The sequence below is a fragment of the Choloepus didactylus genome, chromosome 5, assembly GCF_015220235.1.
Source record: "Choloepus didactylus isolate mChoDid1 chromosome 5, mChoDid1.pri, whole genome shotgun sequence".
Taxonomy (NCBI): domain Eukaryota; kingdom Metazoa; phylum Chordata; class Mammalia; order Pilosa; family Megalonychidae; genus Choloepus; species Choloepus didactylus.
The window spans coordinates 79,159,111-79,182,605 of NC_051311.1; the positions used below are offsets into that span (position 1 = coordinate 79,159,111).

Consider the following 23,495-nt stretch of genomic DNA (forward strand, 5'->3'; position numbering starts at 1 on the left):
TCCTTACCCCTAATACCTCCCTTTTCAAAACTAACACCTTCCTGCAGGCCACTAGTAGTAGGTAAAACAGATACAGTTTCCTATCTTTTTAAAAGGATATCTGTCCCGGAGTAACTGATTCTCTCCACTAGCTAAAAGTAACCTATCTTCCCAACTGGGGATCCCTAAATTACATTCAAGTAGTTTCAATCGCATACAAATACATCAAAAAATAGCTGGCCAACTTACCTTGCTCAAAACTGCCTCTCGCCTAAAAATAATCCGCAGTCAACACATCAAAATTACTACTTTCAACAAAGCCAGATTCATAGCTTAGTCATTACATTATGTAAAAAGAGTCATTAAAATGAGTGGAAGTACAAAGAATATTCTGGAACTTTACTCTCCACAAGCTGTAAACTATCTAACAGAACAAAAAGGAGTTAACAGTAATACACTTTGGATCTTAGAAGAAACAAAATTAGTATAACTTACTAAAAAAACAGTTGAAAGTACAACTTGATGTTCTATAAATTAATCTTATATTTGCAAAATCTGAGAAGAATATTTGAGCAACATAATGTATGAAATAATATAAGAAGACACTCTCTAGGCTCACATTCATTTAGATCACACATTCTCAACAGGGGAACTACAGACCCCAAAGGAGAGAAATATCAGTTCTTGGGGGTGAAAAAAAATCTTAGGTAATACAATAGTTTGTGGTCCTGCAAAGAGCCACAGTATTTAAACATATACGCAAGTATATACTGATTTAGATGATCAAATCACAAAACATGCTGAGTATAATTTCCTCTTTTGAATTTCAAAAGATTTTCACTCTTATGTTCTTCTAGGTATGGCACAGCAGTGATCTTTGTTTTGAGGTGATGTTTGCTAGAGAGAAGAACTCTTTATATGGCATATTCATCTTGAACCCAACTGGAGAAATCCAGAAACCACAATGTAAGTTCCAGGACACCTAGAGCAGAACCTGACACAGAATTGGCATTCTGAAAAGTGCCCAAAAGATACTGGTAAACAGGGTTTTCCCAGAGTATTACAAAAATACACCATAGCTTTTGCATATATCCTACGTTCTAGTTTGTTAATGCTGCCGAGATGCAAAACACCAGAAATGGATTGGCTTTTATAAAGGGGGTTTATTTGGTTAAAAAGTTACAGTCTTAAGGCCATAAAGTGTCCAAGGTAACACATCAGCAATTGGGTATTTTCACTGGAGGATGGCCAATGGTGTCTGGAAAATCTCTGTTAGCTGGGAAGGCACATGGCTGGTTTCTGCTCCAAAGTTCTGGTTTCAAAATGGCTTTCTCACAGGATGTCCCTCTCTAGGCTGCAGTTCCTCAAAAATGTCACTCTTAGTTGCTTTTGGGGTATTTGTCCTCTCTTAGCTTCTCCAGAGCAAGAGTCTGCTTTCAACGGCCATCTTCAAACTGTCTCTCATCTGCAGCTACTCTCTCAGCTTCTGTGCATTCTTCAAAGTGTCCCTCTTGGCTGTAGCTTCTCTTCAAAATGTCACTCTCAGCTGCACTGAGTTCCTTCTGTTTGTCAGCTCATTCATATGGCTCCAGTAATTTAATTTAGACCCACCCTGAATGGGTGGGGTAACATTTCCATGGAAATTATCCAATCAGAGTCAACACCAACAGTTGGGTGGGGCTCATCTCCACGGAAACACTCAAAGAATTACAATCTAATCAACACTGATACAACTGCCCACACAAGATTACATCAAAGATAATGGCGTTTTGGGGGACATAACACATTCAAATCAGCACATCCTACTTTTTAGAAAGAGGGAATCAAAAAACCAAATAGCAATAAAATATTAATTGCAAAATAAGTTTGGAATCAGATGACTAGAATACAGGGACCCCCAATAACATTATCAAAATACTATTTATTGTGCTTTAGCTCTGTCTTTCGCTGTCTTTTTAATTTCACAGTCCATGTAAGGAATTGACTGACTTTCATTTAGGTGCTGCTCAAGAAGAAGGAACTAAGTTTTGAGTAAATCTCTCTGAGCAAACAGTCCAAAATGTATAGGTCAATCCTTCCTTTCTAAAGAATGGATGGAAGTTAACCAACAGCAATATTTACACCCTAGTTTTAGCTCCATTTTTTAAAATATTAATGGGAAATATTTCAGATAGTGTTATTTATAGAATTGCAGAATTATATGTGATAATTAACTGAGCAGATATTATAGTCATAGCCCCAAATCACTCCAATCTGCTCTAAAAATACTTACTTCTGATGAGTTCACCATCTGAATGATTCCCCCAAATGGACTGGTCTTGCATCTCTCCATGTGTGAAGTGAATATTGGTAGCTTGAATTCTCTCTCCCTCAGTATTTTCTTCATCACATATTTCTGAATTAAAAAACAAACAAACATATATTTACTTATTGTCATTAAATGTTACATGATTTTCTCTACTTTTTTCATTTCACAGATTTTTCTGAAGGGTTCTAACACTGCAATAACTCAAAGCAATGGGAAAGGTACCTCTATTGACTATTACATATTTTATTCAGTCAGTAATTGATATTTAGTATGTGCCAGTCATTAAAGAAACAGAGGCATTCACAGTAAAAATAATTGGTTAAATTTTTATAAACAAATAATTGTAATGCACGTTAGATGCCATGATAGAAAAATGTGCAAAAGTTGTATTGAGAAACTAAATTTAGATAATGTAACTTTGTATAATTAAGTAGTATGTACTTGAGTTGCTTCTTTTTTAAAGTAAGGATTTGTATTTTCGCATCTGTTCTTTTTGGTGATAATTAACTTGAGTTTTTGTTTTGTTTTGTTTTTTTTCTTTTTTAGTAACAACAATTGCTTTTGTATAGCTTGCCTAAAAGGAAGTTTGAGTGAATCCCATCTTTGAAGGACAAATTTTTAAGGTAGAAGCAATTTCCAAGACACTAGCTGAACAGATACATTTACTTTGCCAGAAGGAGCCTTGGGGACGTATTTGTGCTGATCTGAGGTAGATACCCTCCCTCACCACTGCCAACCCTCATTTAAAAAATAATCTTCATTATAGAAAATTCAAATATGCCAAAACAACAAGGGGGCAGGGCGGCGGCCGCGGCGGCAGTGGTGGTGGTGGTGGTGGTGGTAAGCAAATCATCATCCTACTATGTTGAAATGACCAACGTCAATATTTTAGTAAATATCATTTGTCCTTTCACTTTGCTAAATATGTACTTTTTATAAAAATGAACTCATGTGCATATTGTTTTGTAACCTGATTTTACAGTTAACAATATATTGTGAACATCTTTCAAGGTCAAAAAAAAAAGTTTTATTGCGGATGACAGTGAATTAGTCCATGCATGTAGGGAGTGGGGGATGCAGGAAAGGCATCAAAGGAACAGAAAATCTAATGAGTGGTAGAGATGAAAGTTGGACTGAAGTTGAGTGAGATGTGCCTGTGTAAGTGAAGAGAGAAAAATCAAGTAGAGAAACTTGGGAAAAGAATCAAGGATTGTGTTATACATGCTCAGAAAGGGAAATTGGTTAGGATGGGAGATTTTATATATGGGTTTTTTGAGTTCTCAGGGAGAAACCTAGTAAGTAACAAAATTTATTCTTGTAGGGAATAAAAGTCAAAGAAGAATCATACTATAACACAAGGTAAAATGCCTGGTATGAGAGATCCAGAGCACTAAAGAGGTCCAGGGCATGGGGGCTGGGAAGGGAGGTGGGGGGATCATCAGGATTCAGAGATCAAGAAAAGCACTATAGAAAAGGTGCATGTTGAATGGTCTTGGAAAGATTAGTAGAATTCCAAAAAGGCTATTCCAAGTGGAAGAACAGCATACGTAAAACTGAAAAGCAGATATTTGGGCACATGTTCCAACTCTACAAACTAATTTAAGGCAGACATTGGCAGAGATTATAAAAGTTTGATCAGGGACATACTGTGGATATTTGAATGCCAAGGTGAGAAATCTAGACCTGATTCAAAAGCAAAATAAAGAAGCCAAGGTAGTCACTGATGCTTTGTGAACCACCTAATCAGATTAGTGATTCCTAACCTTGATTAATCAGAAGATTAATCAACAAACAGTACACACCAGTAGTCTTCAACCCTGGCTGCAAGTTAGGAAGCTTAAAAAAAAAAAATTCCTGGGCCCACCACCAGAGATTTGATTTAATTTCAATTGGTCAAGGAGTAACTCAGATGATTCTATAGCACTTACTTTGTCAAAAATCCCTGAAGTATGGATGGATCTAAGAGGGAGAAAGGAGTAAGGGAAACTAAAAGGGAGATTTGCCAAGTCCACACGGAAGTGGATGAGAGTTCAATCAGCTGAATAACAAGATGGAAAGGGGGGCAAATGTGAGAAACAAGGTAGAGGTTTGCACAGATAATCATGAAAAAAGGGATTGAAGATGACTGAGTTCTCTTAGTCTGTATATTATTGGGAAAGCCTGGTGGTTGGGAGAATGATTTATTCATTTTAAAAATATATATTTGTACACAGTAGATGCTGAGGTATTATGCTCATTATGCTATTATTCAGTGAGTTACAAAACCCAGCTCAGGTCTTCTTGGATCTTAAAGTCTAGTGGATGAGTTTAGTGTTGGACGTTTAAATTTGCAAGTCAGAAAAAAAGTCATAGCTAGAAACAAACATCTACTTAACTTGATGTGATGGTTAAAGCTGTTCAAATCGATGAGCTCACCTAAAGAGCAATTATATTAAAAGGAAACCAAAAACTGTCCATACAATCAGAAAGGAGAGAAGTAAGAGAAGCTGGATGATGTCAAGCCATGAAAGCAAGGAAAAGAAAGAGACTAACAGCTATTATCAACTGTGTTAACATTTCCAGTGGAAGGAAACAATTTCTGCACATACAAAAATTTCTTGTGTACCATGGGGATTTCACAACAATTAAAAAGTTCTGCCATGAAACACATTTCAACACATGAAAACAGATGGACTCCCACTAAGGATTAAGTACAGTGGCTAAGATCTCTGAAAGAAAATAGGACCTTTAACTTTAAGTATTTTTTAGAAACAAAAACACAAAGCATTTTAAGATAGCGGTAAGATATAAATTAGAAGCACACTAAACCAATTTGTTCTAGATTTATGTAACATTTACTTAGCATGATCGCAGAGAAAATGTTATCTTCATGAAATGTATTCGTTTCCATTAAAATCTTTTCTTTTTCAAACTCCAGATATCTTTCCACTGCTCTAGTCAACTCAACAGCCTTTCTGAGCTTATCAATAAAAGAGATTTTTGTATAACCTCATCAAAAGATATGAACTAGCTCATCAGCGGAGCCCTTCATATGTGCAGCTACTGTTATGTAGCTGACTGCTGCCAGGTGTCATGCTAGCAGGCTTGATTCAATTAGTAACTTTAATTGAAGCGGAATGAAATTAATTATATAATTTTGAGCTGTTCAAGTTTAATTCCATTAAAATTAATTCATGAAACCAGGGCATTATGAAGCATTGCTGACTAAAAGAAAATAGGTATGAATAAAGCCTCTAGACACACTTGATTCACATTTGAATCATGTCCAATACTCAAGTGCTAAACACAGACCCTCTCAACTCTCCATTCAATAAGTGAAAATGTCATGTGGTCCACACACACATGGATTTATAACCATGTGAGCCACTAGCAGGGGGAAAAATAAAGATCTTCCTGCTTGTGGTGGATTGTAACTGTATGTACTCCAGAAAATCATGTTCTTAAAGCTAACCTATTGTACGTAGGACCCTTTAATTAGGTTACTTCAGTTAAGAGATGGCCCAGGGTAGGTCTTAATCCTCTTACTAGAGTCCTTTATAAACAGGATGAACAGAAAGAGAAAGCCACAGAAACAATAAGCTGAAAGCAAAGAAACATGGAAGAGAAGGGAGAAATCAGCAGATGCTGCCAGTGTGCCTTGCCATGTGACAGAGGAGTCCCGGATCACCAGCAGCCAGTCTTCAGGAAGAAGGTATCACCTTGATGACATTTTCATGGTTTCAAAACTGCAAGCTTATAAGCTAATAAATTCCCACAGTTAAAGCAACACATTTCATAGTATCTGCTTGAGCAGCTTAGCAAACTAAAACACTACTCTAAATTTTGATTAAGAGACAGGCATCACATGTATTTCAAAAAGTCCCTTACCTTTGAAATTCTAGAATTAGACAATCATTAAATTCTTTTAGGTTAGAAAGAAAAGAAAAACTATCATGCTCTGCCTCATTGTCTCATTATATTCAAGAGACAATAAAGAACATGTGATTGTTTTTCAATCATAATCATCAATCTACCCCACTTTGCCTCCTTTGAAAACTAAATGCTTTGGCTCAAAGGCTGGTCTCAGGCTTTTGCTATGATGCATAGCATCCAGCATAAAGCAAGGCTCAGAAAATGTTCCAATTAAAACATTTAAAATGACTTTTGCAAGTCTCTGGGACCACTTGATTGTCTATGACTTTCCAGTGTATACATTTTACTTTATTAACATGTCCTTAATATTTACTTAATTTAATGGAATATTTATATGGCAGTCTCATAAATGATGTTATATACAACACTGAAGCAACACACTGAGGAGAAAATGGGATTTAATTGACAGACAATTGTAAGATGGGCACCATGAGGTCCAGCCCTAGAACCAATCTTACTACAACTTTTCATTTCATCTTAACCAGCCACTACCGATTAAGATAAAATAGCAGTTTCTAATTTCAGATTTCCGTAATTATGTAGGTTTGCTAAATTGCTTCTGAATTGCAGAAAGCAGAGGATGCAGACTTGGCTTAATCAATTCTATTCTGGATTTATGGAGGCTTGTAGTTGCAATTCAACTGCTATGTGGGCCTGAAAGACATATCCCATAGGAAATCAAGTTACAGGATAAAATGGCTTCAGTGATACATGAAATCAATCTGTACCTTCCTATAAAATTTCTGTATGCACATCCAAAAGCATTCCTCCCCAACTAAGCAATTTTCTCTTAAAAGGGGGCATTCATCATATCAACCATGCTGTTCTTCTAAGCCAATGGTTCTCTTCTTTGGCTTTGGGTGATAATCACCTGCAGAACTCTTTAAACATAAAGATGCCCAGGGATGCCAGTTCAGGTGGTCTGTGTGGGAGCCATGCCATCATGATATATGGCTAGGTGTGAGAACCACTGTTTTAAGGAAGCTCCTCCATACTACACAACTATTTAAAGAAACTTTAGAAGAGCATATCAAATACTGACATGCAGAACTTGCTACTCATCACCTTGTCACAGTAAAAGCTAGATAAAATTTTATCTAATTATCTAATTCATACAGAGGTATTTAGTTCTGTCAGGACAACAATGAAAATATAAAACCCAGATTATACATATTGCTAATTATTTCTGCTAATATTATGGGATAAAAGAAATATGTTTTAGATATTAAAATATGACTGAAGGTGCTTTAAAAATAGCACTAGACCAAGGCATATTCATATACTACTGACATCTGCTTACAAAAGGCTAGTTCTTGAGCATTCTAGTTAGTGTGTTTTCACTGGGCACAGAAGTGTGGAAGAATCTTTAGATGAGTAAAAAATGCTCGGTCCCTGAGGACAAAGCCTCTATTTGGGAAGACCACACACACACACACACACATACACACACAACACACATACACACACACACACACCAATCAAGCGACTACAAAGAAACAGAAGGTAATGAAAGCTGCCCTGGGTCATGATTCTGGCTCAAAGGCTGAACAGCTGTGTGAGCTGGCTGGGCCTCACGCCCTTCATCAGGAAATGAGGACGTTGAGCTAGACGATTGCAAAGGCCTTTTCAGTTCTAAAATGCATAAATCTGACTCTGCACAAGGGCTAAACAATAGAAACAAAATCTCAGGCACATGCTGAGAGGAGTTTAGAACGGGGTAGAAGAAATCATAGAGAAGCCTATATGAAGCATTGAATTGAAGTTAATTCTCACAGAAAGTGATGAGCATGGGTTAAGCAAAGTGGCGCATCAAAGGAAATAAATAAGGGCTCTAAACAATCTTAAGTGAATTTAAATACAATACGTCCTAGTCAAAAATGACTAGCTATTTTACAGGATCAATACTATTTACTTTACCTTTACTATTTTTCTAAAGAAGGACATGAATGGGCAAGAAGCAATCACTGTCCAATTTCAATTATTCCTGCCAATTAGGATGGGAAAGATTGGGTAATAATTTCCATTTAATTTAAAATTCTAGATTTATTATTTTACCTAGTTGCCATGCTCTAAGTTTTAAACTTTGAGTTTTATTTATCCTAGACATTTGGTGAATAAAATAATTAAATAGTGATAAACAAGAAAGAAAACTCTAGGAGCATTGAAAATAAACAATCTGTAAAACAATATATGCAAAATATTAAATATGCTATATAAAACCAGCCATTCAGCTGGCATGTGGTTTTTAAATAAGTACAAACATGAAAATACTTTCAATTATTGAAAGAATTAATAGATATTTGCAATTTAGAGTATTAGCAATTTTCAAAGCACTTTAATATACAGTATTTATTTGATCTTTGGATCAAATTATTATTCAACAATGTAATAAGGATGATAATGTTAGCTCAGTTTCACTGATGAGGAAACAGTCTCACAGAGAGATATTCAGTTGGAAAAAAGTTGATTCAACAGAGTTGGAAAGGATCTTCTGGCTCAGCTAATTCCATCCCACTCAGTGTAGACAGAAACCCCTACTGCAATACTCAGCCCCTCTCCAAAATTTTAAGGGATGGAACATGAGGGAACACATCTATTCTTGGCCAGTTTGATTCAGTAAGCTATTTTTATTTTGAACATAAATGTGCCTTCAAGTAACCTATAGCAACTAGTCCTAGTTCTTGCCTTTTGTAGGCAGAAATAGTAAACAAACTTTTGTATGAGACAACAGTTCAAACAACTGAAGAGGAATAATTTTTACCATTATTTTGTAGTCAAGCAAACGTATTATCTCAACAGCTGAATGCTTTTGACAAATAATCATACAAGAAGAGCCTAGGAATGTTGCTGAAGGATGAAACGAGCTTGCCAAAATTACTCAAGATATGGGGATGTTTGATTGAACTTTTAAACATACAAAATTCTGTAAATGCCATGGTTCTCCAAGAAATAGGGACAATAATGCCTCTGTTACCCATCTGAAAGTTCAGATATTTGAAATCCTTTCTGATGAATAAAAAGGCTCCCATTAGGATCTTCCTGACAGAAATCCTATCCCTAAATTGACTTGGCACTAGAAAAGTGGTTAAGGACACAGGATCTGAAATCAGGGTACCTGGTGTCAAAACTTACTACCTAGGTGGTTTCTGAGCAAGTCAATTAATCTCTGACAGACTCTCCATCTCTAAAATGGGAATAACAACAATACCTACTTCATAAGGTGGATGTAGAAATAAAATCATGTCTGGAAAGCATAGTGTCTGGTATGTAATTAGAGCTCATTCACACTGGCTACTATGACTACATTAAGCATTATTATAATAAATAATATTTGTTTTTAAAAACCTGCTATTAAACTTATCATAGGGAGACTGCTGTAGGCCCTATCCACTCAGCAATGCCTTTATGAAAAACTATGCAAGAAAACTGTTTCCAGACTGAGTACAAGGTAAAGTATTATTTTCTCTGAGAAGCTGTATATTATTTTTTTTCCTTGTAGACAATGAACATCATATTACAGAAAACATTTTTTTACTCAGATTTATAGACAAAATGGGATAACCAGACTTGACCCTACAGTGTGTATCTGTACATTTTTATTTTCCCCCAGGTTTGGATCTCCTAGGCTACCCATATTTTCCATTATTCTGTTTTAATCTTTTCAGTGTATTCTTACAAGCCATCTCAAATATTCTTCTGAACTAGGCAGAGATGAATGTAAAAGCACACAAAAAAATCATCAAATACATTTTCTACTTGTTATCCCTACTTTATTTGCTTACCTCATGGAATGCTAATATAAATGATGGCCCTTGGCAGAAATCTTTATACAACCTCATAAAACTCAATCAGTATAAAATACATTTATATTTTTACAGAAAGGACTGTAAGTAGCTCTTTTTGTACTTATATTTTGGGACTTTTCCAAGTTTGGTCCCACACACTTCAATATTTGATGATAATCTATGTCAGAGCATTTATAATCTGCTCAATGTATATATTCTTAGTGCTCTGTAATATATATTTATACCTCCTTTATCTATAAACAAAATCACCTTAAACAATTTCATTTTTACTCTCGAGTCTATTCAACCAGAAGTATTATAGATGATTATGTGTATTCAGGTTTGTAAACTGAGAAAATCTCAAGTAATCTGACATTAAAATTTCTAGAAAAAAGTAAAAAAAAAAAAAAAAAAAAAACTGGGTCTGTATTTTCCTAGAGGCTCAGAACAATGTGCACATTCTACAAATGATTCCCAAATGTAACCTTTAAAAAATCAAAGATAAGTCAGCTTTTAGGAAGATCTAAGGTTCTGGAATTTTACTTCTTCACTGATCCAAAACAAAACAAAATAAAACAAAATAAGAAATTCAAGCCTAATGACCTTAAGGAACATTGCAAAATCTTCCTGTTTGACTAGCGTCCTAAGATGGATTAAAATCTCAATGTCCAAAAAGCATGTTATAACTTTCAGTTATACAGAAAGTTTTTGTTGTTGCTGTTGTTTTTATTAAGAACATGTTCTTTCCCAAGCTCTCTGGTTAAGACTGAACCAGTGGTGTGCTCTGCACTATTAGAAGCAATGAAGGCAAATGGAAATCAAAGGAAAAGCATTTCAGAGTTACGATTTGAGTCTGATCTTGAAGTAAATAAAAGAGACAGGATGGAGAAAAGCATTTTGAATATAGGTGGTGTCATGAATAATAACAATGATAGGAGAATTGGAAACATGTTGAAATTGATTACTTGAATATCAGAATGATGGATATGGATTAGAAGTCAGGGGAGGGGGCATTCTCTCTCTTATTTTTCCTACAGGCAAAACCTGGAGCCTCTCGTAGTACACTAATTTAGCCTTTGGGATTCTGACCCTCTCCTCCTTCACTCTCTGAGGTGCCTTCTTTAGATTCTCCTGTAAGTCCACCAACACATTCCCTTCTCGCTCTACCATCTTTGCAATCTCATTAACTTCCACAGTTTCAGTCACCTCCATGTGGATGACATGTAGCTCTACTTTCCTATCTGTGATCACTGCCCTGACTATAGATTTGAAGTGTCAACTCTCCATGGATATATCATTAGCAACTTAAATTTAACATTTCCCCAAATTCATCACTCCTTCTCTTCTGTCCTTTTCTCCAACTGAGGTCAGTATCTTGGTTAAAGGCAGTCAAAGAATCAACTTCAACTCTGTGTTCTCTTCTTACTTCTCCTGCCCCAACTTAATCAATCAACCAGGGCCTGCTAGATAAAACTCCCCAGTTTCTTTCAAATCTATACTTTCTTTTCCATGCCTGCTACCATGGCCTCCAAACCCTCTCCCCTCCAACCATAAATATGTTCCTAACACAAAGATTGAATACTACTCCCAAGCTCAAGTAAGAATATAATTAAATCCATTTCACATAGTGATAAAAAACTGACACGGCTATTTCAACATTGTGCATATTTTAATGTTGTAAACTCCTACACCTTTCCCATGCTTGATAATTTCACCTTGCATCCCAGGGAGAAATAAATAGTAAAACCCTTTGGAAAATCTTACTAAAGATCCTGTGTATTGCTTAAGTGATGGGAGAAATAAGAGCAGAACAGGCCTACATTTCTAGAGTCCCAAAAGATCAGGAGCTGATCCACTGTGAAAAGGAGCTGGAGGATCATGCTTTGGAATAGGGAAAGCAAACAGAGGAAGTTGGTGCCTTTGTACCCTGCCATCTCGATTCAGAGTGCCTACCACCTGCTCAACCACAAATTGCCTTATTTTTAGTGCCTAGTTCTTCATAATTCAACTACTCCCACGCTACCCCACCCCCAAAAAACCTACAAACTGTGTATCCTTCAACTGGGATCACTAGCAGCCCGGCCGAGACCAAGTTGACTCCCTCTTGCCAGCCTAAGATTCTCTTTCAGCACCTGAACTTACATACCCTAGGACTGGTCAGTTGGCAACTGGCCATGAGCTAATCCATCATATAGTTTTGCTGTAATCTTGAATTCATACTTAGGTAAGGAATTATAATTTAACCTCATCTCCTTCGTCTAGTTTATATATTTTAAATCTTCACAGGACCTTGTACATAGTAGGTACACACAAAAATATTTGTTGACTGACAGGGCTTTCCACCTACAAATATCTCAATAACAAAATATGTGCTAGCAGAAAAATTAATTAGACTTAATTCCTACAGCTACCAGAAAAGCAGGCATAAAGGCTCATGCATATGAATCATTTTACTTCAAATCATGTGGGTGTGAATCTGAAAACAGAAGTGGACTGCAAGTAGAAACCACAAACAAAATTAAATCTATGTGAAAATAACTTTTCATAGTTCCTACTTAGTGAACATTAATTGATTAGAATTAGAATCTAAGAGATATAACTTGCTTTCCAAACCATGAGGTTAAAAACTTTTTTCCTTCAGGACACATATGCTAAGGTTTATAGGAGACCTTAAAAGTTCAGGAAACTTCAATAAAGTATTAGTGGCAAAGGGAGAGAGGAAAAGGAAAAGAGGAGAGAGAGAGAGGACATCCGAAATACTGGTGAATACAAAGCACTATTGAAGGTGACAGAGGGCTACAGCATCTCTGACCTACTCTGATGAAACAACAAAGTTAAACTATCCAAAGTCTAGAACCCAGACAGCTCAGAAGCAGTCTTTTCTTGATAAAAACTTTAGAAAGACTTTAAGAAGTAGAAACAGAAATCACTTGATTTATCCTGTTTTATACAGAAGAACACTTATCTCAGAATGACAATTTAGTTTAATTTTCTCCCTTTTGTTTGTTGTTCTGGGTCTAAATAATTTTCCATTTGCAAAACTTTTTTTATGGGGTCATAATTTCCAGAATGTGTCCATTTTTTTCCTTATTTTCCCCAAATATTTTATTATTCTAAAAAATATAATGCAAATAAAGTAAGTGCACATTGTTACTAGGCCTTCTTTCCATGAAATCACCTCAACAAGATCCAGGAAATAAGGGTCAAAGAAACAGGAAAAACCATACACACCCAAAAATTCCATAACCTCCCCAGTAGCCCTGTAAAGGTCACTCAGTGATATGTATTAAATTCCTGTACGTGAACTGACCAACCAAATGGGCAAGATCCTTGCTAGCCAGAATTCTTGATCTGCCAAGTACACTTCTGATTTCTGACTCCCTTACATAGCCTAGAACACAAGATCACTTAGTACAAACATACTTTCCCACACGTGGGCCATACTCTTCTCTTGTCCTCCCACTCTTATGCTCTACCAACCTATTACTCTATGCTAATTCCAAAATCCATTCTATTTGTTTCTATTTCCAATCTCCCACATGCTCCTTGCTAAGAAAAGCAGTCAACCATGCTGACCGGGTCCATTAAACTTCAAGTCATTCATTCTAAATAAATCCCTCAGTGCTTACTGAGCAGCTCTTTTATTGCCGGGATGGACTTTCTTGAATTAGTCACTCTTTCAAATCTTTTCCACACATCTCAAATTCCTTTACTTATCTTACCCACCCAAACCCTCCCACCCTTAACAAATGTTACCATCAACTTTAATGAGAAGATCTAGGCTTTCAACAGTCTCCTTTACATACCAAATTTTCTCTAAATTATCACCCACTCTTTTTTCCCAACCTCATCTAAATGGGAACCAACTCTTCCTTCTAAGATTGTTCTCTTCATCCCATTCCTTCTCTGAATTTTACTTTTTCAATTATAAATACCCACCAATCCACCACTCTACCACATGCCTTTTCATCTTCTATCTCTCTCTATCCCCTTGGTTTCTTCCCTTTAGTGGGTAAACATGCTCAAAAACCACCCATCCAAAAGAAGCCCCCCATTTACCTTGTTTCTCCCTTAACTCACCTCATCTCCTTTCATCTTTCTTGACAACCACACATCTAATATATCTGTGACCATCCCTTATGCCCTCTTTTTCTGTCTTCTTTTCATCCTCCTCCCTAAAATGTAGCCACTCCACAAAATGTGGTTGTCTTCTCTCCCTCAGTGATCTCCTCATGTCCATCAGTCAGCTCCCTGATGGTAAATTCTTAGCCTGTGAGCCTGATCCTCACCAGCCTCCTGGGTTACACATTCCAGCTGCCTATTAGCTATCACTGCTAGATATAAGTTCCCTAAAATCAACACGACCAAGAATACACTCAACAGCAACTCCTGTGTTTCCATTCAGGCTACAAGCAAACCTTAGATTTCTCCCTTTTCACCATCTCCGATATTAAATACTTTGCTCAGCTGTGTCAACCCAAGTCAACAAAATTTTGTACCTAACACTCTGCTTGGTCTTATAAGTTGAATTCTAAGTCAAATAAGTAAAAATCTATGCCCTTAAGGGGCTCTCACAGCTAGCAAGAGCTCTATCCTGCTTTGCCATTATTCTTAAATCCATTTTCTATATTCCACTCCCACTGGTAGAGTCCTAGGTTCTCTAACCTTTTGCCAGGCTCCCTGGATAATCACTGCCTCCAATCTTGCCCCTCTCTCCAAAATCATCCTTCGAATTTCCATCAGATTTATTTTCCTAAAAACACGAATTTGGTTCTGTTCTTCTCCTTCTCCAAAACCATCTTTAGCTTAGCATTGCCTATTGAAAGGATATTCAAACTCCTCAGTAGGAGAAGCAGGGCCCTCCTCAAACTGACTTTCACCTATCTTTCTAACTTTACCTCATTCTCTGTTCCCTCACACAGCCCATACTATGGTCTTACTATGGAATTACCCAACATTCTGCAATAATCTCCTCCAAGTTCCTCCCTCTAGGAATGCCTTCCATCTCCCATGTCCATAGAGCTAAGTCCTATAGCCATGATTCCTCATCCAACTCAAATTGAAACTTTTTCTTGAGGTGTTCCCAAATCTCCCAGTTAGAGATGCTTTCTCTCTCCCATATTCTACAGTCAGAACTTTGTTTATGCTTCTATTACAGCACCAGCCTACCTTATATTATACCTATGTGTGAATGAATGTGTTTCCTCATTGTCCTATGAGCCCCAGAGTTCATGCACCCATCTGTCTCCCTCAGTACCTGTCATATACCAGGGTTCAATACATAGGTGCAGAACTGAACTTTGTGGAGCACCTGATTAAGGCACAAATAAACAATGTCAGAGAAACATAAAGGCTATGGTAAAGATGAAAACCAGAAATAATAGCAAACCTCTACACAAGTACCCCAAGTTACAAACACAAACATACATAGGTTTTTCCCTCTTCCCATCCTCCACCTTTTCCCTAAAACTGTTACTTTTCATAACCATTTGCAGCCCTGACTCACACTTGTTCTGGACAAGAATCAAGTCCTCCATTTACCCAACCACGTATTACACAAATATAGATTAAATACCTACTACTAGGTCAGCAGTTCTACCCGTGTAATTCAACATCTTTCCTCAACCCCTACTTCCTGAACTTGCTGCTGCTACCACTCTCCCTTAGAACTCTTTTTTCACAATTCCTAGCTCAATCTAGTTCATCCTCTCCAATGGCTTTCTTAAATTTATACATATCTCTTCTTTTACCACTTTCTTCCTTCCTCCAACCTTCCCTTCTCAGATTTTTTTTTTTTTTTAGTTACATCTGTCTCTTACTCATTTGATCATTTCTCTTACTAAAGGGAAAATTAGTATGTCCAGCTGATAAGCCTTGCACTTTTATACCTAAACTTATAAAATGGCCATTAGTCATGTTAGACATAAAAGAACAAATAGGAGGATCAGGTCTAAGGTGCTTGAAAATGCCTCCAAATCCTCTTCCAAATCTGGGCAAATTTACCTCCATTTTTCTAATTAAGCCTGTACTTCCTCAAGAACTTATACTCAAAAAGTGTTTTAAACCAGTTTCTATTCCATTTAATTTTGTTCTTGATTAGTTATATTTGGTTTACCATAAAATAACAGCATATTATCTATGATTTATCATTAGAAACAAATAAAATTTAATAAGGCTTAATTGCAACAATCTTTTGAGATTTATTATGGAACCAAATATAATATATAACTATTTCTACGATGAAGTATAATCCAGGTTCCAGAAACTCAAACTACAAATTACCCTTTGGAACACAACTATATGCAAATCAGACTTCTTTCTTGTTAAGCCATGATGCTTGAGTCACCACAGAGAAGTGTAGGATGGCAAGATAAGAATAGCTTCTGAAGTGGCAGAAGAAGGTATTAAAAGATCTATGTATTTATTTTTATCTTATACTTTGTAATTTTTACTTTTGTAGTTCTTTTATAATGTTCATAATAAATTTGTATTACAGTATACATAAATAACTTTAAAAAGAAATACACTATTTTGAGACAGAATTTTATACTTATTTTTATTAATTATGATATAGGAGAAAAACTTTGGAAAGCACTAGTAGAGAGGACACATAGAGTGATATGACTTGAATTTTTGAGTTCGAAATACTACAAAGGGATATTTTAAAGCATTTTCTCTTCATCTAAGACTGTTTTTAAAAATCTATCAATATAACTTGTCTTTCTATAGATAAGTAGAAAGATAAGAATCACCTCTAAAACAGTGTTTCTCAACTAGAGTTAGGGAGAACCTGGATTTTGTTTAAAATGCAGACTCGTAAGTCTTAGACCTAGAATTCTGATTCCACAGGTCTAGGGTGGAGCAAAAAACATTGGTTGCTTCAAGAGATTAGGATAACAGGGTTTCTTAACCTCAACACATTTGATATTTTGGACCAGATAATTTTTGTTGCAATAGGCTGTCCTGTCCTGTGCATTACAGGTTTACAGCCTCTACCCACTAGATGCCAGCGGCACCACTCCACCCCAACAGTGACCAACAAACATGTCTCTAGACATTGCCAAACATCTTCTGAAGGGCAAAATCACCCTCCATTGAGAACCAGGGATAGAGGCTATCCAAAGAAAGTACACTTTGAGAAACTCTATCCTTAGTCAAAAGGAGGAAACAATATGATAAAAGTAGAATAGAGACACGTGCAAGCATGCATTACATAAATTGAAATAAGCAGGCTTCCCCAAAAGGAAATGTGTTTAGGCACCATAAACTCCTGACCACTTAGCTAAGCTTCTATGTCAAAGCCCTTCTTACATAATTTAGAATTGAAGATTCTTTCCCCAGCTTCTATTTCATATCATTTTTAATTAACTTCACTGGCATTTTGCATCCTGCTATGAAAAGTCCGCCTAATAATCTCAGAGGACACTCCCAAGAGAAAAGAGTGCATTAAATCATACATTATCACATTAAAATATATTCCAGCACTCAGAGTCCAGTGGTCTAAGTCTTCACAAATGCAATGAGGTATGGGGTGGCAGAGGGACAAGAACAGGCTCAAGTGATTCACAATATCCAAAGCCTATTATCTTCAATGAATCCCTTTGTACAAAAAAATTGTATTGATTCTCCACATCAACCACATTCATCACAATGACATATAATATCCTTTACAATCTGTGTTTCCACCCTGATTTCTTGCTATTGACTATATGTGATAATACTTTGGGCAAGTCACTTAAACTCTTTGGATCTTCTTTCCCTCATCTAAAAAGTGAGCAGGCTGGACTAACTTATTTCAAAAGAGCTCTCCAGTCACAAGTCACAGATTTATAAATGAAGCACTTAACTAAAAGTCCATTTTGAGTATTTGGATTCTAGTAATTGGTGCATCAAAGAGTAAATACGTACATTTTCAACGTTACTTAACAACACAAAAAATTTTAAGATGCATAATCCAAAAAACAAAAGACGACAATTAGAGACCATATATGCAAAATCCATTCTCCCCTTAAAACAAAAATAAGTTTGGCTCAAATTGTCCTTTACCTGTCAAGGTGCTTATGCCCATTTACCTTCCTTGTTTCATAACAGAGATCACAAATCAGCTGTCTCAGAGGCCACATCTGGCCTGCAGGTGTGGTTGTTTTGTTTGGCCTAGACAATAATTGCATTTAATTAATGGCCAATTTTTTTAAATGGGGAGATGATACATAAAAATCCAGTTCTCCAGTTTCCCTTGAAATACTGGAAGATATTAACCCACACAGCTACAATTACCTGAAGTTGAGGAGCACTGCCTCCTGACCCAGGAGTTCCCCAGTTTCCTACAGTCCTCACTGCTCCCTAATAATAGCACCCATCCAAACTCCCGGACAGAAGGAAAAAGATAAAATAAATTCATGAAAAGCTAAAGAGTAGAGTGATCTGTGAGCAAAGTTTCTTTACCAATGTCATTTTTTTACTAATGCTGAATAAAACCAATCTAACCATGAGAAGCTGCATCTTGAAACTTTTTCTCTACCCATCCACTCGTTTTTTTCCCCCTTTAAATATATCTTATGAAATTTGCCTGTTTGAGATAAAATATTTTAGCAAGTTTCTGAGAATTTTCCATTTTAAAAAATCAACTTTACATTACATTTACAAATAAATGGGGGCCTATTTAAAGAATGTTTTGAGTCAAAGTTAAACTAATAAAAAAGCAATGTGTAACAAAATTGCTGAAGCTAAGCCAGTTTTCTGGTAAAAACTTTACCCGAGTTTCCACACTTATAATGTTTGTGTTTTGTGCAGCACTCTATTTGAGACCGTTCTAAATGCCCTTCTTCTTAAGGTCAGACCACATGACACCACACAGGGTTGCACTACACAGGTGTATTATGTGTCAGAACAAGTTCTTGCTGCTAATTAAAAAAAATTTAAAAAAGGATACTATTAAAATAAAGAAGGATGTTGTAGACATTAATTATTTCCAAATCAAAGCATTTTTCCAGTGTTTGAGACTGATTTTTGACATAAGGATTATTTAACAATGGTGATTAACTGCTCAAGTGTGAACATAAACAGCACGTCAACGAGTCAATATGACTACTGAGGGGATGCCTAACGACAGGAAAATCATTGTGTTGACAATACAATGTGTAGAACATGGGCTGCTTCTGGGAAAACATGTTTATCGTTCTAGTTCTCTAATTTTCTGTGGCTAATCATTTTTATTTTCTCTGTTTAGAAGGCATGAGTCACTCTTTAGAAGCAAAAAAAAAAGATAAACGTAATTCAATTTAACAGCCCTGAATGCCAGAACATTCTAATCTAACCATGGATATTTTCTGCTTTTATCTAGTGTAAGTTCAACATTAGGTTCATTTCTTCTGTGCCACTTTTTTCTGCCTTAAGAAATAATCCCAAGAAGTTCACTACATTATTGGTAAAGTAAAAAAAAAAAAAAAAAAAAAAAGCTATCAGATATGTTTAAAATCAAGAGCATAAAGTAGATTTTTGAGCCCTGGAAAATCATGTATTTTATATCAATGTCAGAACTCTTTAAATCAGAACTGTCAGTGGAGGAAAATGCATCAGAAAAATAAGGCCCTTGCTCTCTGTCACTAATGAAAACCTAAAGCACTCTACCTTCAAAAGAAGAAGGATATTGTCTAACTTGTTTTATAAGCTTGATAGGAAGTTTTTCAGAAACAAAGGATATTTTTCTTTTATAGGCTGTGTTTACACTTCTAGAAGAACACAAAGGAGTTAATTCATTCTTGGAAAGTTTCTTTTAAAACATGTTTATTTCAAAACAAAACAGTTATTGAAAACGTATGCATAAACTTTTCCAAAGAAATTGGTCGCAGAAACCTGGATTATCAACCAAGTTATAGGGTAGCCCACAAGAAACAGAAAGATGAAACGGAGATGGCGTGCTTGTTCAGAGCAGCTGTAGTCCCGGATCTGATCGGGCCCCAAGAATTCAAGAGACTTAAGGCAGAAGTGCTTCAGAACCCACACGTGTGAGTTCTAGGCCCAGAAACGCATATGCTTAAGAAAGAAGCAATCCTGTCATCCAGTTTCTGGGTAGCCAAAGAAAGGGGGAGTGGAAGCACCAGAGGTTCCCGCCCTCTTATCCGGTTGTTGATCTAGGGCAGGAATCCTGGAGAACTTGCTTGAGTAATTCTAACTGCAAAAGTTCAGGACTACCAGGTGAGACTCCGTCCTATCACCCCCATCAGAAAATACATGGAGAAATATTTAAATGCGACAATGACAAAGAAGCTTGCAACATGCAAGCACGCACTCACCCTGGGCCTGGGAGCAGAGACGGCCGCCGCCTGCCTCGGCCGCGCGCTGAGGCCCCGCGGGCCCGGGAACGAGGGCTTCACCCGCGCCGGACATGGGCCACTCCGCAGAGCCCGCGCCGCGCCGCGTCGCCGCCTAGCTCGCCGTCCCGCGGGGCGGACGGAGGAAGGGCTGTTAGGTGTTGGGTGCAGGGAACTGACTGCTTCTGGCAGAAAAAAAAAGAAAAAAAATATGTTTTCAGAGAGGAGCACACCACCCATGCGGGACATTCCCTCCCCCCCCACTTCCCTCCCCAAACCCCACCCCGGGGAAGTTTTGATTTGAAACCAGGGAGGAAAACTGTTACACAGCAAGTTGACAGTGGCGGAGTCAAGGGGGGATTGCAAGGGCGTGGGTGGAGGGGAGAAAGGGGCTGGGAAGTGAGATCGGATTTGGGAGAAGCGCGGGGGAAGGGACCAACACCCCAACTCCTCCCAGCCCAGGAGACCACCACCTACCTCGGCATCCCCCACCCCCACCCCCAACTCGCTCAAAGCCCGTTCCTCATCCTCCTCTTCCGCCCGGGAAAGTTAGCAAGGCTCGGGCAGCGGCGGCATCTCGCCGCGGCGGCCTAACGGCGCGGCGGCCCCTGGCGCTCACTCTCCGCCTCCCTCCGGTTTAGCCCAGACGCGGCAGTGGCGGCAACTGTGGCGGCAGCGGTGGCTCCTCTGACTTCGCGCACTCCGCCCCCTCTTTCCAGCCAACTCACTCCGGCCAGTTCCCCTCCAACGGGAACTTTTTCTCCCTCGGCGTCTCTTTTCCCCCTTCCACCGCTCCTACACTCCCGAAACACTTCTCGCTCTGTTGCTGTTTTTCATCGTATCGGATCCAAGAGCCTGGCGTGACCCGGGATCCATCGCGCGCTCCCTGGTGCCCGGCGCTTTCTAGGTCAGGAGGCCAAAGCAGGAGAGGGCTGGCGCGGACTCCCCGCCCAGGCGCTAAGCACCGCGGCCGGGGAAACGGAGGGAGGTGGCTGGTCTCCTGCCCTGAGGGTCATCCCATTCTCCTAATTCCTCGTCACAGTTCTGTCCCCCGGGCTGACTAAAACTCTGGAAACCTTTAGGATAGACTAAGGCAAAACTGGAAAAAACAAAAACAAAAACAAAACTAAAATATCAGACTTTCTAGGTGGGAGAAAGAAAATGTGCAGTTTAAACCTTGACACATCCCACCACCATCACCACGACCAAAGGTGTCTAACCTCTTAATCTCTGGTTCGGAAATTACTTCTATTCTATTTTTTGGTTATTTGTTCGTTTTGGTCGAACAGGATCTGTGAACAGGTGAAACCAGTTGCCTAAATCCACTCGTGGCATTCAGGCAGGGAAAGTTGACACCCTTGAAGACGCCCTGTCCCAGATCCGGAGCCTGGCCTCTTGCAGGCAGAGTGCTGGACTTGCCCGACGGCTTCTGTAAGGAGATAATGTGGCGGGAATCAAAAAGCTGATCAACTCTCCGTTTATAAATGAGATGCCCTGATTGTACTTTAATCTGATGAGCCAAAAATAACAATACAAAGTAACTTGCAGATATGAAATGTTTTAATAAGAGTCAAATAATTTTGTTCTTTATTTCACGGTGAGTAAAACACAGGATTCATTTGTAGAAAGCTGGAAGAAACTCATCTGAATCTCTAGGACAAGAGAGAGACCATAGTAATGTTAATCTCAACAGAAGAAAATGTGGATTGGATGTCTCTTCTTTCCTGGTGTATGGCTAAGGGAATACCAGTTGGTTCACTTCTTCAAAAAGCCAATTGGAATTGATTCCAAAGGATTGAGAGGATCCTTTCTTACCTTTAAAGAGTTAGTGAATCCAAATTTGCTTTCAATTAATCTGAAAAACACACGTTTATAAGTTTTTTTTTAATCACAGTCATTCAAACCATATTTCCCAGAACACAAATGACATTTTGCCCAATGACCTTTAACAAATGCTTTTGTTGTTGTTGTTGTTAATTTAGAGATTTCAGAAATGGTACATATTAAAGTGCTTTGACTCTCTTGAAAACTTGTCTAGGGGCCTGGACTCATTGGAATCTGCTAGGTGGAAGCAGGTCTATTCTGAGGTGACTGCATTACCATTAGAGAATAAACATTTAGGAAATATCACTCTCTACTGCAGCATAATCTGCACTCAAAGGAGTAGGATAGAAAGCAGCTTCTGGAAGATTCTGTGTCATCTCATTATTATATATTTCCTTGCATTGTTTAAGTTTTATCCCTTCACAAAGATGTCCACAAATGTCAGGAAGTTACATTACTCTTCTAGAAAGTCATAGTGACAAGAATTTGTTAACTTAATGTCACACAGTACTTAATGTTGCTTACATGGTACATGGTTCAATAAATCCTCATCAAATTAATTTTAAACACTTTGCTCTTTCATGGGGAAGAAATAAAATCAAATAAAAATTTTAGGAAAGAAATTGGAAGGAATGAAGTTATTTCAGGATATCAGTTTTTCTATTGCTTTGCTTTATTTTGTTTGGAATTTTTTTTTTTAATTTGATAAATAAAGTAATTTTAAAATAAAAAAAAAATTCAGGAAAAAATAAGAGGCTATGTCATATGTAATCACCAAGATATCCAAACCCGGTGACCTATTCAACCACAAACTGGTGTTGTGGCTCTAGGCATTAGTGAACTGCTCTATGCTGGTTTCCTCATAGAGTGATAAAGATAATAGAAACTCTCATACGGTTCTTACATGGACAAAATAAGCTAATTCTTCTACAGCCCTTGGAAGAATGCCAGATATAAAGGGATCAAAAAATATCAACTATAGTTATTATACAGCAGAAGCAATTTGATGAATTAAGTTGATTATGGTATGATGACTATGTCACAAGGGCCACATCAAGATACCAGGTACCCATACTGTGCACTTTACACATTTATTTCATTGAGTTCTTATTTCACATCAGTCCTGTAAGTAACTTGCCAGGATTGTACTGCTGGTAAGTAGTTGAGGCAGGATCAGAGTTCAAGTCTCCAACTGCAAGACTATACTGCTTCTTTAGGTAAGCTCAGCTTATCCTGCTGGGAGGCCCAGTGGTCTTAATGACATAAGCCTTCTGTCTGATATGCCAGGAGTTAAGTGTGCCTGAGTGTCCCCCAAGCTGCCTGTTTTCCCCATCCCTTTCTGACTTTGCTCAGACTACATGACTGATCACTTAG

The 23,495-nt window shown here is 37.7% G+C and overlaps 1 protein-coding gene across 2 annotated transcripts in view; it reads right to left on the bottom strand.

Moving 5' to 3' along the window:
- The window catches only part of MDFIC (MyoD family inhibitor domain containing), a 107,148-nt gene extending 85,968 nt beyond the window's left edge, over nt 1-21,180 (bottom strand). Inside the window, exons 1-3 of one of the 2 annotated variants that reach the window (XM_037836339.1) lie at nt 21,026-21,180; nt 20,280-20,482; nt 2,252-2,374 (exon numbers count right to left, since the gene is read on the bottom strand). In XM_037836339.1, the coding sequence (XP_037692267.1) occupies nt 2,252-2,374; nt 20,280-20,373 (217 nt within the window). In that variant the 5' untranslated portion in view covers nt 20,374-20,482; nt 21,026-21,180. Of the gene's footprint in view, nt 1-2,251; nt 2,375-20,279; nt 20,483-20,774 lie in introns of both variants that reach the window. The other variant, XM_037836340.1, reaches the window with a different exon arrangement.
- Between the last annotated feature and the right edge of the window lie 2,315 nt (nt 21,181-23,495).